This window comes from Dermacentor albipictus, chromosome 7 (genome assembly GCF_038994185.2).
Source record: "Dermacentor albipictus isolate Rhodes 1998 colony chromosome 7, USDA_Dalb.pri_finalv2, whole genome shotgun sequence".
NCBI classification, from domain to species: Eukaryota; Metazoa; Arthropoda; class Arachnida; order Ixodida; family Ixodidae; genus Dermacentor; species Dermacentor albipictus.
In genome coordinates this window covers 50,472,547-50,488,911 of record NC_091827.1, presented here as the reverse complement: position 1 = coordinate 50,488,911, position 16,365 = coordinate 50,472,547, and the positions used below count along the sequence as shown (strand labels likewise).

Below are 16,365 nucleotides of genomic sequence, written 5' to 3'. Positions count from 1 at the left end.
TCTGCGGAACGCTAGCCCCGTTTGTGGAGGGAGTGCGGTCCCCTCACCTGTGCAACCCAAAATGTGCGGTGTGTGGCGGCGAACACGCCACGAACTCCCGAGACTGCACGGCGAAATTTCGCACGAACGCGCAGCAACAACCCAGCAATCAGGAGAAAAGGAGGAGGAAAAAGAAGAAAAAAAACAAGAAGAAGAAGAAGGGAGGAAGCGGGAATCTCCCGCCCCCTCCACCTAGCAGGGAGTCGACTTCTGATCAACCCAAGCAAAAGAAGACCTGGGGCAGCATAGTCCAGAACGGGATGCGGCAGGTGAGTGGGACCGCCTCTCCTCCTCCTCCTCCCAAACCTTCCTCTCCACCCCACCCAACCCAGTAGAAACCGAGTTACGAAACCAGATAGCAGCCCTAAAAGCGCAGATCGCGGTGCTAACGAGCAAACTAGAAAGTGCGCTAGCTAAACCCCAGCCAGCTCAGCAAGAGGAGGCGATGGAAAGCGACACAGAACCTAGTCTTGAAAATAAACTAGAAGCTATTATGAGAAAGGTCCAGGAATCCATTCCCACCATAGTCTCACAACAGATAGCGAAAGCGATGACGGTTCGCAAATACGCTAACACGAGGAGACTCCAGACTCCCCGAGCCTACAGGATGCGTAGGGTGATAAGCGAGGACGAGGAGGAAGACCACCAGGAGCAATTTCCCCTCCAGAATAACAACAATCTCCAAATACAACATGGCGAGACAAACTAAAAAGAGTCCCATAACATTAACGCAGTGGAATAGTCGAGGCTTGAAATCGAGGACTAAGAGAGCGGATCTTAGGATGCACCTGTCTACGTACGAGCATACTCCGGCAGTGGTGGCCGTACAGGAACCTGGCGGGAACGTGAGCCTCACAAACTACAAAACGTTCCAACTCGACCCCCTAACGTGCATCTTTGTGCACAAAAACTACACTGCAAATTTGGTAGATCTGGAATTACAAACCAGCTTTTCGCACGTGATGGTGACTCTTCTGCCACTAAAAAAGGAGGATTCGCCGCTACACATCCTGAACGTGTACTGCCCACCTAAAGCAAAAAACGTAACCTTCTCCACACTCCTGAGCAGAGCTATCAGGGAAGCAGGACGAGACCCGTTACTAGTAATGGGAGATTTCAACGCGCAGAGTCCCTCATGGGGCTATCATCGAGAAGACATACGAGGCCGGAAGCTAGCGGAGGCGGCGTCTGCGTTAGGTCTAACCCTACACACTGACCCGGCGTGCCCCACGCGGATAGGGAACTCGGTGCAGAGGGACACGTGTCCCGACTTAACCTTCACGAAAAACGCGAGGCGAGTGGAGTGGACGAATACGGAGGAAACTCTCGGTAGTGACCACTGCCTGATCACCATAACGATCCGTACGAAACCCCTTACCAGGCCTACGGGGCACACTATGCTGCCGGACTGGACGAAATTTAGAAAGGAATACGAGGTAAGCTCCATCCAGGAGCAGGGATATCAAGCCTGGACAAAACAGCTGCTGATCTACCTGCGTTCAACGGAAACGCAGGTAAAGCTCTCAGAGGTGGTGACGGACGTGGACAACCACCTCCTCCACCTCTGGGCAGCCAGACGCAGCATGGTCAAAAGATGGCGTAGACAGAAGCATAACCGAAAGCTAAGAGCTCGGATCGCGGCAATCACTAAAGAAGCGGCGGAGTACGCGGCGCAACTCGCGGACGCGAACTGGGTAGATAGGTGCAACGCGGCCGCTGGGCAGATGTCTAGCAAGAACACATGGCGCCTCTTCCGGGCACTCATAGATCCCAACCAGACGCGCACCGAGACGCACAAGCACCTGCAGAGAGCGGTACATGCATTTCAAGGAAATACGGCCCAGCTTGCACTGAAGCTTCGGGACCAGTACCTGACCACAACCCAAGATCCAAGGGGAGACGCTTACAGATACAATGAAGCCCAAAATGCTTAGCTGGACGAACCTTTCAAAATATACGAACTCAAGGCCGCTCTAGCGAGGATGAAACGCGGGACCGCGCCAGGAAGGGACGGGATCTCGGTAAAACTCCTAGCCAATCTGCCGGACCGCACATACGAATCCCTCCTAGAACACTTTAATTCGATTTGGGTGGGCGAAGCTCCATTTCCCACGGAGTGGAAGACGGCGCTGATAACTTTCATCCCCAAGGCGGGCAAGGCCATAGATACGGATAACCTAAGACCTATTTCTCTCACCTCGTGCGTGAGCAAACTGATGGAAGCTATGGTCAGAGACAGACTATCTGAGTACCTAGAAAACAAGCGAGTCTTCGCCGACTCGATGTACGGCTTCAGGCCAAATAAATCGGCTCAGGACATCCTGCTGCAGCTCAGCAGGGAGGTACTAAACCCAATCGAACATCCGAACGGGGATAAGATAGTGCTAGCCCTAGATCTGAAGGGAGCCTTCGATAATGTGACACACGAGGCGATCCTCACACACCTATCAGAGACGGGATGCGGCAGGAACGCTTTCGAGTGTATAAAACGCTTCCTCACGGACAGACAGGCCTACGTGAGGATTCAGAACGCGGAACACGGCCCCTTTCTATTAGGCACGAGAGGGACGCCACAGGGAGCGGTGCTATCCCCCTTGCTTTTCAACTTGGCAATGAAGAACCTGCCGGTCCACTTGGAGAAAGTCCCGGGTGTGCAACACGCGCTGTACGCGGACGACATCTCCATTTGGGCCACGCAGGGCTCTCTCGGTGAAATGGAGGCCAGCCTGCAGGAGGCGGCCACCGCGGCGAACGAGTACGCGAAAAGATGTGGCCTTCATTGCTCCCCTCAAAAATCCGAATTCGTGCACATTCGCCCCAACAAAAAATGCACAAACAAGATAGAATTGAGACTTGGATCGGAACCGATACCCGAAAGAAAAGAAATTAGAGTCCTAGGTCTTTTCATCCACCAGCGTCGGCTGGCGACGACAACGCTCGACAAACTAAAGAAGGTGGGAGATCAGGTGGGCCGAATGGTCCGCAGAGTCTCGAACAAGAAAGGGGGACTGCGAAGCAAAGACGCCTTGCGGCTGGCCAATGCCTTTGTAACAAGCAGAATCCTGTACTCGACCCCCTATCTCCGCCTCAACAAACACGACCAGAACATCATCGAGGTGATAATACGCAAAATGGCGAAGAAGGCCCTCGACCTCCCGATAACCACGTCTAACCTGAGACTCCAAGGTCTGGGTATGACGAACTCCTTCGATGAACTTAGAGAAGCCCACCTCACAGGTCAATACACGCGATTATCGCAGACGCCGTCAGGACGCCGCCTTTTGGCCCGTCTGCACATAGAACACACGACTCTAACCGAGGAGAGAGTAAGACTCTCTCAGGAATGGCGTTACGCCCTGCACGTAAGACCACTCCCAATTAAGATGTCCAGGGACGACCACGAGGGTAGACGCAGGGCCAGGGCAGAGGCCTTAGCTCACCACTACGGAAGGAAACCCGGGGTATACTACGTGGACGCATCCGGCCCGCACCATGGCGGGTGGTACACGGCGGCAGTGATCCACGAGTCCAAAACGGTGAACGGGCTCACCTTCAAAGCCCGAAGCGTCACTCAAGCAGAGGAAGTCGCCATCGCTTTAGCGGCAACACACTCCGATTCCAAGACAATCATAACCGACTCGCGAGGGGCGTGTCGGAACGTCCAACAGGGCTGGGTCCCGTACCTGGCCTACCGGCTACTGCAAGATAGCTCGTACGTAGGAGGTCCATCCCACCGCTTCATAGTCTGGGCTCCGGCCCACTCGGGGCTAGGAGGAAACGAGGCAGCAGATGCAGCCGCCCGCGCGCTCTCTAACCGGGCAACCTCGTCCCCCGCCACCTCTGAAGAAGCAGCGGAAGCCACGCCGACCTACACTTACAAGGAAATAACACAATTATACAAAGATAGACATAAACTGTACCCCTACCCGTGTAAAGGATTAACGAGAGCGGAGGAACGCCTGTTCCTCCGCCTTGTCACGAACACCATGATGTGCCCGGCCTCGCTAAAGCACTTTGATCCTGCCTTCTCCGGGGAATGCCCGCACTGTGGGGAGAGGTCCTCGGACCTCTACCACATGGTGTGGGCGTGCCCCTCCAACCCTGCTTTTACTCCACACCCAAACCCCACCCGGGAGGACTGGGAGGCGACCCTACTCGCCTGTTGCGACCTGAAAGCCCAAAAGGCGATGGTCGAACGAGCTATGGCGGCAGCGGAAGCCACTGGGGTCCCGTACTAGGGACTCCACCTAGTGTTTGTGAGGGGAAAGGCACTAAGCCTGACTCCAGAGCACCCTCCATGTAACTCCCTCTTTTCAGAGGAAATAAACGTTTTCACCACCACCACCACCACCACCTAACTTAGCTAACGGTGAACAAAGAGTCACGTTCCTTTATAAGAACCCTAACTGAAGTATAAGATGCGTCCAAATAATAAACATTCTCTATACTTTCTCTCAACGGGGAGTTGAATGGGTTAACATATCGCTGCAATTTAGTAAAGCGCAGTCCCCTGAGAACTAGCCGGTATAGAAGAGCAATGAAAAGCACATTTTGTTAAACTATTACTCGACAGTGTTGTCATAAAGGACGTTTTCCAGCCACATTTTATTTATTGTGCACATACTTTTGTGCGTTCTAGCTGATTAATAGGTATTAAACTGTGTTCGGTAATTATTGTATGGATGACTGCTGGGGAAATTGTATTGGTGTATTCTTTTGTCGATAAGGCTCCCTAGGCTAACAAATATGTGGCACTATAGCAAAAAATGCGAGAGAAATGTGCCTTACGTCCCACCTCTTCCACCTCCCGGACGTAGGATTTAGACCACGTTAACTTCATTGCAAAGATTTATCCAGGCACTCACTCGACACACGTCTTCTCCTTTAGAGGAGTATGTGCAACTGATGGCCACGTATATTTCACGCCTGAGCTGACTTCTACACACACTTTACTGTACTTTGACATTTCTAATGCTAAGACATTTCTATGATATGAAACGATTGTTGCAGATATACTGACTGACCAGCACGTACGTTCTGATCATTGCAATATTTCCTTTGATGTTAAGTGGGGCCTATTATTTTTCCAATGTACATAAAACCCGCAGCCTGAATAGATTTACACTGGTGCACTTCATTCAGAATGTTAAGGGAAATAGCCCTTTACACGCTGCAACAGCACATTATATTTTCTAGAGACTGGTAGTATGGCGCACTTTAAACCGTGCCTGTAGCGAACATTAAGCGGACGTCGTTCAAACTAACAGTTGACACGGCATGTATCTTCAAATGCAAAAGAAAGAAGGGCAAGTGCCCATCTTACTACGGTGTTAATAGAATACAACGTTAGAAACCATCGTATTTAATAAGATAAATTTTTACTGACGCTCCCGCGTATGTTTCAGGAACAATCTTTTGCGCTTACTTTTGAGGATTTGGAAACTGGCAAAGATGTAGGTGGGACATGTTGCCTGACCATATCTTTCTAAAACATGGCTGATCATTTTTAAGTGCGCCTGCATTGTAGCATGAGGAGGGCAGAACTTTTCAGTCGAAATGAGAGATACCCCCAACAGGGAATCTGAAAGGTCTATCAGAGCCGTGTAATCTGTTCAAGCAGCTCTATGAGGGCTACTGAAAATTCGGGATCAGATTTTGTTTTTGAAACTTATTTCTTTAGTTTTACGTGCCGTAATAACCATGTCCCTATGAGATTCATATTACGCATTGCATATTATAAATGGGAAATAGATAAAATGCATAATGCGTGTGTGAGAAAAGACCCATTAAAAAAGGAATACACTAAGCGCTCACGGCCAAGAAAACTTAAATATGGGCGAAACATGTATGCGCATACACCATAGGGCATGCGCACATGCAGAAGGGCTACAGAAAAAAAAATCAAATGAACATGAGCTCCTGTGACATTATAAACTACAGTAGTAACATGATCAAATCCAGGCGAAAAAGGTGCCTGCGAATTTATTAGCGGTAGCACTGAAATATTTTATAAAACATTTTTTTTGTGACATGATCGCCCATTTCATTGGTCACCCGTAGCCTTGAGGTTTCTCGATTCGCACATGCCCCTATGCGTACGCATGTATGCAAGGCCTGCTAGTAGGCTCTGATGGAAGTGAACAATTCGTACCATCTCGTTTTTTTTACTGTGTGGTTTCACCTGCGCGCTGCCTATCATCGATCACACAATACAGCTTGCTGGCTCGCACGCACCTTCAGCAAGCACTTGAAGTTTTCTGTCCCATACTGGTGTAGTATAGGTCTCTCATAACGACATGGACTTTGAATAATCAAACTAGAAGCGCCAGTTGCCAGATGAGCTACCACATAACACGACGCTCCACGACGCATTCTGTCCCAGTAGATGCGCTGCGCCTATACTGGGCTGACATTTGTGGAAATGGACTGGAGCAGGGTGCACCGTTTGGCTGATAGAGAACATTGTTAACGTACAGTTCAAAAATACTGTGTAGTTAGTTCTTTCAAAAGAAAAAAGAAAGAATTACCCCCTTATTCTTAGCAGCTAACTGCATTGAAACGAAGCACCTATTTAGAACATCCGACAATAGTTCGGTTGGGTTACTTATGAAGAAATGAGAGTAGAATAAATTACCTCATATATCAAAGTATGTTTAGCGCATAGGCGCCTTCGTTATGAGACTGTTTCGATTGGACATTTGTTGAAACCTACTAAACATAAAATGAGTCAGTAGGAAATTTCTACGAAGCAAACTCAAAATTGCATCACAGCTTCGAGCAGCGAAAAAAACATCTTAACGCCTGTTCTTGGACCATGGAAGCGTCCTGAAACCATATGATAAGCACCACTTTACCTTGGTTATAGGCCCCAAATCCGCTGAAAAGTTCGCGACATCTTTGAGGTTGCCGTAAATGTTCAGAATGCCATAATGCTTGATATTATGTGGTCGAATCTTTTCGAGCCTTTGCATTTCATTTTTCGTCAACTGGTCATGCTTGATGTACCTGCAAGAGCACCCAAAGCATTTGCCTATTCAAGTCTATGTTTACCGCTAGAGCGTTCCGATATTTACAACAGCGCCAGTGACCCTGCACCACAATCCGCCCTCATCTCTAGCGATCTATTGGGCGCCGGCGCCCACGTGTGTGAATATATCGCAGGCTTAGTTTTATTTATTTATTTATTTATTTATTTGAACATACTGCTAGCCTCACATATGAGGCTGTTGCAGGACAGGGGTAAGATACATCTTCAAGAGAACACAGTTCAAGTAGGCGCGGACATAGATAAGTTTGGGTGAACAAGGCAGTACATATGCACTCTATAATCATTACACAATTTTTATAACAGGAGCGGGGAAAAATGGTAGCAAACGCCATGCTGGAAGGTTTAGCACACAGAAGAATAAGGAACGAAAATGTAAATTTTTTGGATGTGCAATGCGCAAAAGACAAGATTCAGCAGGTGTTTATGTCTCGGCAGAATACAAGACACTGCTAAGTGAATTAGAATGCCATTGTACGACGCAGCGCACCTATGTGCAGGTCGTAGCTACAGAGCATAGTTTGATAACTTGGCGATAAAAGTTTCGAGTGATGTACAGGTGACAACGCCATCAGGCAACATGTTCCATTCACGGATTGCATGCGGGAAAAATGAGTACCTGAAAATATCATTGTAAAATCTGTATTCTGTTAAGTGCTTGGTGTGTTTTGTTCGAGAACTACGTGTATCTGTTTGTAGCAAGTAGTCACTCGTATTGATTTTCGTACTACCATCAAGGAGAAGCAAAATAAATTTAAGACGAAGTAGGGTGGAAGACGACGAAGGCGCTTCTCTGCGCACGTATGCGAAACGGGGTCCGCTATCTTGTGCTGTTTCGCCAGGTTCCCTTGGTCCAAGGAAGGAACCGATTGCATCCTCACGTTCAACAAGTCAAGCGGCATCGACGGACACCACTCCCACCTCGGTACGTCGAATTTTGACCGCTTTCTCGCCTGAAAACCGCCGTTAGGCATAGCTCTTGTCTGAAGTGGTCGGGGCCGGACCGGCCCGCGACGCCACGCCAACATGGAAGTCGTCGTGGATGGGACGCCCATCACCCCCGAAGACCTCGCAGATAAAGGATGGCGCACGCTGCAGCGCGACAAACGTACCCAATGCACGTCGGCGACAAGTTCGCCCCGCGAGAAGGCGAGCACGGCCGGAGTCGTTGTTAGGCCTAACCCGGCGCGACGTCCCAAGCACCCGAGGGAGCCCCCTATCCCTCCGCACTACTTCAAAGTGGTGTTGCGAATCAGCGGTGGTTTTAATGTGTCCGGACAACGCCCATCAGCCGTCATGGAGGCATTGTGTGTTTCCACGGGACTGTCAAAGCAAGCTTGCGGCAAGGACATGGTACGTTTGGACGCTGTCGGCAACTTCGTTGTCGTGGGTACGGAGGATGGGGACCGAGCCGACAGTTACGCGAAGCTATCGACGCTAAAGGTGGGAAGTCAAACCTATCCGATTAATGCTTACTTTCCAACTGAAGATCAAGGGAAGGGCATTATTCGCCAAATTCCTCCGCACCACACCCAACAGCAAATTCAGGAGAATCTGTCCGAGAGTGGCATGAATCCCGACATAGTGGGGTTCCGCCGTCTAGGCGAGTCCGAAACCGTCCTGCTGGTCTTCAGGAGACAGGAAGTTCCTCATTACGTCATGTACGGCGGGGCATGGCACCGATGCAATTTATTTCGGCGCAGAGTACAAGCCTGCTTGATTTGATACCACACCGGGCATCGAGAAGACGTCTGTCCGAATCGAGGCACGACCAAGAAGTGTAGAGAATGCGGAGCACCCGACACGACCGACGGGCACGAGTGCACGCCACATTGTCTATTGTGCGGCAAGAGCCACGTCACGGGAAGCCGGGAGTGCCGGAAGAAGTTTGAGACCCCTTTCATCATCCGCCAGCGTCGACGCCAGCGCCGCGATCGGCAGGCTCGAGAGCGGGAAGAGCAGCTTCATCCACCACAGCCACGGGGTGACGACCACCGCAGCCGGTCTAGGGAGAGGCGCTCGTCGTCAGTCTCCTTCGCGGACGGGTAGTCGACCGGCGACGGCGGCACCACGGCCGGAAGACGTCGGTCAAGCAGCCGGGGTCGGAGCCGGAGCCGAGGTCGGAGCCGGAGCCGCTGCGGCTGGTCGAGATCGCGAAGCACCCCGAGGCAGCAGCCGGGGAGCCAAGCCAACCGTGGAGGCTGGGGCCAACAGCAGCATCAGCAATGAAACCAACAAGGAGCCCAATCACAGTGACGTCCCAAAGAAACTGGGCCAGCATAGTGGCAGGGAGGGGGAGCGAGGTGCATCCCGAAATAGTTACACTTGACACAGTTAAGAGTCTACAGCAAACCATCCAAAACATGCAGACAAAGATCGCCCAACAGGATACAAAGATCCGCGGCTACGAGAGGGGTTGCTTCCCACAACCAGTGGACAGGGACCGACACCCTAGCACGGCAACTAGCGCCCTATCAGTTCCCTCACCGACTTCGGTGCCTATTAGCATACCAACAACTGCCGAAAGTGAAGAGTCCGATATGGACTCCCAGGGTCCACCGAACAAACGAAAAGCCAGCCTCATTCACAGGACTCCCACTACAGCCCCAATTGAGGACGCAGACCTAATGAAACGCGTAGTGCAACACGTTGAACGCGCGGTCAAGGCGGCCATGGACGCCATCCTTCCTGCGATTTTTGAACGCTTCCAGCAGTTAGAGAACCGCATGACGGCACTCGAACAGAACCACAACACGCTAGCCGCACAGGTCGCACAAATCGCACAATACATCCCAAAATTAGCGCCCGTCCAGCCGGAGCAGACTCTCCCTCACCCCGCGGTCGTTCCTCAGGTGGCACCCGTCAGCGCAGCGGCGGTCCTCCGCCCATCCCGCCTGGACCTGGCCGTCCACACACTCCCCAACAATCAACATGGCTGTAACAACCAATAGCACCTATCACGTTTGGCAGTGGAACTGCCGCGGATTCAAAAAGAAGAAGGCTAACTTTCACCAGCATGTTAATAACACGGCACAGCAAGAATCATACAAACCTGATATCATAGCGCTACAAGAAGTCAACATGGAAGCCGGCCTCTCCTCTTACAGGGCTTTCCATTGCCGTAACAACTCCAAGAAAGTCACTACGCTCGTTCGCCGAGAACAGGTGACGGCGATCCACGACATCGAAACTTCTCCCCCCTCGGGCATCCCCCACGTTTTCGTGGAGATCATCCCAACGCGCACGTCAGATCCCAGCCTATTCATCCTCAACGTATACGTCGCCCCGCATGCAGACCCGAAGCTCGATGCGATTTTTCGCTCGGCCCTCAAAGTCATCAATACCGTCATCAGCGACAGCAAGCAGGCCATCGGCAATTTCGTCCGTGGTAGAATTTGCAAACAGGCGTACCATGTCCTCACACGACGCCCCCTAAGCGGCTTGAAAACCCTCGTGTGGACCCCCGCTCACGCGGCTGTGCCCGGCAACGCGTCGGCTCACAGTTTGGCTCGAGATCTCGCGCGCCGAGCCTCCTCCGCGGATGCGGACGGCGTGAATGAGGAGGAGACACACGAGGAACCCTGCGAGACTTATTATGAAATAGCCCATCGGTATCGCTTGAGGCGTCGCGCGCTCCCACCACCGGCCAAGCAACTCGACAAAACGCAAGCGGTCGCGTTTCGGCGACTTCAGACAAATACATACCCACACCCAAAATACATTAACAAAATCACAGGGGGCAGGGAAAGCGACAAATGTAGGCTCTGTTCAGAAACAGGAACACTCACACACATAATGTGGGAATGCACCTCGCTTCCGTTCTCTCATCCCCCCGTCAGCAGCGAGACTGACTGGACAGCCTGGCTCAGTTCCGGGGACGTCGACCGACAATTGGAACTGGTGGACTGGGCGGAAAAGGCCAAGCAGGCCCAGGGCCTTACTTGAGCCCTAACGCTCAGCCACGTCCCTCTTTACCCTTCCCCCTTTCAATAAAGTTTATCACCACCACCACAAGACGAAGTAGTCGAGGTCGATTTTGTATAGTGGGAAGTTCAGCTCGCCTTAATAGTTCTGTGGGGGAGTCAAGACGGCGATATTCATTAAAAATAAATCTTATCGCTTTCCTTCGTACGCTCTCCAATTTTGCTATGTACTGCTTACGGAAGGGAAACCAACATACTATTCCACATTCCAGTATAGAGCGAACTAGTGACAGTTATGCTAAGCGTTTAGTATCTATTGATGCGGATCTGAGCGAGCGTTTTAGCGAGTATAGAAGTGCCAGTGATTTATGAACAATATATGTTACCTGCTTGTCCCATTTAGGATCTGATGAAATTATAACGCCTAAATATTTATACTCTTGTACTTTCTTTACCATCTGTCCTTATAAATAATAAGGGTAGTTCATGGGCGCTCTTTTATTCGTTACAGTCATAAAAACTGTTTTCTCTGTGTTAATCACCATCTGCCACGTTTGGCACAATTGTGTTATATATTCAAGTGCACTGTTTAAGGTTATCTGATCATCACGACAGGTTATTTCCTTGTAGATAACACAGTCATCTGTAAACATTCCTGCTGTGGCGTTAGTATTAATGTGCAAATAATTGATAAAAAGAAGAAAGAGGATAGGAGCTAAAACGGCTCCTTGTGGGACGCAAGATAGCACATCGCCGAAATCCGAAGAGTAGTTTTCGAAACATGCATATTGACGTCGACCTGTGAGATAACTTTTTATCCACTTGGTGATGTTGTTGTCACCGAGGTAGTGGATAAGTTTTTGAAGCAACTTTGGATGGGAAAGTCGATGGAATGCTTTACATAGATCTAGGAATATCATGTAGGTTTGACTGCATTTGTCCAATGTAATCGCTAAGTCGTGGATTGTCTCAATCAATTGAGTAGTCGTAGACAATCCTTTTCTGAAACCATGCTGATTAGGGACAATTAAATTATTTTTTTCTACGAATGACACTATGTGCTTTAGGATTATATGTTCAAGGATTTTGCCGGCCGTACAAGTAAGCGAAATTGGTCGGTAATTTGCTGTGCTGGTTGGGTCACCGGATTTATATATAGGGATAACCTTAGCAGTTTTTCCATTTCACCTGAACCTCGTCCATTTGCAATGATCTTAAAAAAATAATCAGTAAGAACTTGGACATCCATTCCGCGTACACTTCTGCTGCCTCATAAAGTTAATGAAGAAAGCTTATGGTGAAAGCTGCTCTATCAGCTGCTTTCAGTTCTCATAAGGGGCGCTTTATTCAGATAATATCGCGTGTTCAGAACACATGCATTCGGATTTGACAGCGGAGATTTTACGCGCTAAGCTCTGGCGGTTTGTGTGCTTAAGCAAAAAAAAAATGGCGGCCACCCCAGAGCTATATAGCTAAACAAACGCCCATCACCCGGTATGCTCCAGCATGGAATAATCGCGGGAAGCGTAAAAACTTATTGTGATGATATTATCCTAAGCAAAAAGTAAAACCGGAATTGATACTGTTTAGTACCGATTATGATTTGACGCCAAAGCTCTATAGGCAAACCACGTAACCTTATCTCAGTTCTATTCCGCCTGTGCAATGATTAGACCGCATGGGGTGATGACTGTGGAAGAACAGCATGCCTACGAAGAATACTGTCAGGAACAGAAGCGGGAAGGGCAGGCGGCGCGTAATACGGATGATGATCGTGCCGAAAACGCCACGCTTATGCAACTGCATTAACCCTACACACTCCACTTCCATTGTAGTTGCGGGTGATTTCAACATAGACGTGTCTCGGCCAGACGGATAGGAGTTCGTGGTGTTTCTCTTGGAGAGGAACTGCATTTAATGCTACACAAACGTCAGTGTGCCTACGACTCCTGATGGGTCGTGTATAGACTTCATATTAGCCAAGAACCTTCCACAGTGAACCTTTCAACCACATTACCACATGGTCACTGGCTGTACATCCCGGCGATCATAAGCGATAGTCACCTTAGTGAACAAAAATGAGATCCAAGAAAGCAAACAAAAGAAAGGTAAAATAAAATAAAAACTTTCAGCATGCAATTTAATCAAACAAAAAAAAATCTGGTAAAACTAAATTCGTTGCCAAATGTATCTGTTATTTTCAATCAACACATCAATATCAGCATTTTTGTCCCCAAATTGTACGGCTCCACTCACCATCCACTTTCACAAGGTGGATTGGGTTTGATTTATTTTTTAAAGAGAACATACATTCTTATTTTTATAGTTGAAGCCGATGTTAACATCTGGCAGCTTTCGCGTAAAGATGAAGTTGTTGCAAGGAACAGCACCCACAATTACCAACACCAAGAAAACAAGAATGAAAGAGATTCCCCACTGCACTTCTGCATTATACCAGATCTTAAGTCTTTAAAATCCTGGCTTGAAGGCTAGCTGTTTATTTTTTTTATGTTCATTGGTAACGCTATGACTGCAACAGCAATAGTTCATTTGATCTCTTTATTACGACACACACATGCTAGCAATCCTTCCAGGCCGATTTTCTAGAATAAAGGCGCTTCTGGTGCGCTATGCGTAGAATAGAGGGTTGAATTTAGCTTTGAGAAAAAGTTGGAACGCTAAAAATTGTTTTTAAGATTCGCACGAAAATTAGTAAACCAACTTGACCAAACCGGGTAAACTGACTAGGCCAATAAGTACCTTTGATGCTGTTATACGACTTTTTATTTAACGAGCGCATGATTTTCATTTTTCGGGGCGCCTCCTGCGCCATTTTCGGTGAGGATTTTACGCGCACAAGCCTTGTTTCCGCGACCTTTCTTAGTGCGGCTAGCTCTAAGATAAGTCGCGCATTTTCTGGTTTCTGTCTCTGCCTCTGTTCTTTACCCATTTTCCCGCAAGCTTGCGTCACTGTGTAGTCGGGCTCAAAGCCATACGTTAGAACAACGTCGGCCACCGGGTGTGTGACACCGGATGTGCACCGTTCTTCGAGGAAACTCCTGCTGCACGCAAACGTGGGTTATGGGCGTGCACCCCTCATCAGTGAACCATTTTTTTTCGTAAACTTAAATCAGTACGTGTGCACCACTGGGTATACACCGCTCTTGGATGACAAAAAAAAAAAAAACCTGCCCCGAAATTCCTATTCAAGTGTAAAATATGAAACCCACGTTATGTTTGTGCAAACAATCATGTGGTTACAACGACGCGTGCCCCACGCATGGACTTCTCAGTACCGTTGCTACTTGGCGCTGTTTTTCCAGAGATAACGACAGAGGGTGTTTACTGCATGCTCGCCTCATATATGACGTGTTTCCGGGGTAGGGAAACGGTGAGTAATTTGACTGGTTCTGTCATGACAGCATTTAAGTGTCGGCATGTACTGTGAGATGGGTTCCGCCAGAACATGTGTACACATAAGTTTTGAGGTTGTCAAGCCGAGAGGTTAAAGAGGCAATATGCAGAGAGTCTTTCTTCGCCATCGCTATTGTTTCAATGCCGCTTGGTACTTGGTAGAGGACAATTTAATGTATTATTAACACTCAGCTGGAGCAGCGGGCATTATCACTACGAAACGGGAACGTTCTATTGGAAGACCCGTAGACTCAAGTGACCATTGCTGCTGCTCAGTGGAGCTGTGGGTGCTGTCATGCCACGCGACCAAGACGCAAGACAGACCTTGCAAAACGAATTCGCTCGTTTGTAACCCTCTCTACTGCTCCTAAAAATGGTTGCCAGCTTATTACTACACGCAGTTGGGAAATAAAAGGTGACTTATATTTATTTATCCTCTGTGCCACAAATAAGAATCCGTAACAAGCACGCAGTTTCTCTGTCAAGCCGAAGCTGTCTATGCCTCGTGTTTGGGAGTTAGAGCACGTACTTGATCTATTGTTGGCCGACATAAGGGGGGCTCCGTCTTGAACACAGTTTAATCCGCGATCACAGGAATCGACGCATCTTGCGGCCTTTCAGGGCAGGTGCATATTTTGTATGCTTGAAAACATGATGTAGATCGACAATTATTCAGCACTTAAAATGTTTCCCAAAATTCCGTGGCAGATATATTTTAACATATGTATTACATACGCATATCCCTTTTTTGTTTTAACCAGCACGCTTCTATAGATTGGGCTGTTTATGTGCTTTAGAAGTTTATTTGCCACGAAACAATACACCGCAGTAATCTAGTTCAGCGTTGCGCAAGTCTAGTTCTATGACGTCAGCTTGGATACACTCACCGTGCGTTGAACGATATCCCACAACTCGTCTTCGCATACCGGTGAAAACAGACGTTCTGGAACGTGTCGTAACTCTCTGGATAAACGAGAGACCGCAATGTGTTGTTTAGTATTACCAAGTGGGTGTAGATGATGATGTCACAGAGGCCGTCATCCGGGTACATAAACGGCTGCATGGCCGTCTCGCTGACCGAGCACATCAGGGGCGGGACCAGCGCTGCGTTGGCGTCACAAGGTTTAACTGTGATGTCACTTGTAGAAAAGGCTTTTGTTTTAAATTCGTGAAAATAATTTAACTAGAAGGTCAACAACGTCGATGATAAATCATAGCGCGAGAGTGGTTATTTTGGTCAATCGGTACTAGCGTAAGTTTCTGTTTGGTTCGACTGTTTCTCAATCAGTGGAAATTTTATTTTGGGTGCCTCTGAGCGACAATATAGCTAAAAAGTAAGAACGTATTCCCTCAGGCGATTACGGCAATTCAATGAAATCGTAGAGCAACTACTAAATGTGTCAGGACAGCTTTTGATTCTCCAGACTTCTCACTCGACATTTGTTATGGTGTAAAATACACTACCAGATTATTTGACAGCCACTTTAGCGCCACGCTAAGTATTAGGCAACATTCTTAAGGGGCCCCTCACCCGCTCTGGCCATTTTGAGCTGACAGGCGCCGAGCATACATTGCGTGGTAATGATCGTGTCTGCAAAGTATAGCATCGCAACGCGCCGCGGAATGATCTGAAATTTCAAACCGAACGCCGTTATTCCATCTCCACGCGGCCGCCGCGCTCCAAGCCGTAAAATGATATACTCGTGTCCTTGCGCCTACGTACTTGAGTCCGCAGTGTGACGTCCTCTTGGGGACACATTACTTCGTGAATTATTCAAGGCACTATGCTTTATTTATGTGACCTGGTGCTTGAATTGATGAATTGAAGTTTAGATAAATAATAAAACACACAAACAGATTGTTTACGTGGCTTTTGCTTTACTTCGCACTTAAGGAAGAGAGATGTATTTCCGCTTCGTCTGCTTGTTCTCACGGTCGTGCGGT

At 48.6% G+C, this 16,365-nt stretch overlaps 1 protein-coding gene across 1 annotated transcript in view; it reads right to left on the bottom strand.

The window, feature by feature from the left end:
• LOC135910158 (uncharacterized) overlaps window positions 1-16,365 on the bottom strand; it is a 120,353-nt gene that overhangs the window by 35,349 nt on the left and 68,639 nt on the right. Inside the window, exons 8-9 of the mRNA XM_070522232.1 lie at window positions 15,309-15,525; window positions 6,894-7,044 (exon numbers count right to left, since the gene is read on the bottom strand). Of these exons, the coding sequence (XP_070378333.1) occupies window positions 6,894-7,044; window positions 15,309-15,525 (368 nt within the window). The remainder of the gene's footprint in view (window positions 1-6,893; window positions 7,045-15,308; window positions 15,526-16,365) is intronic.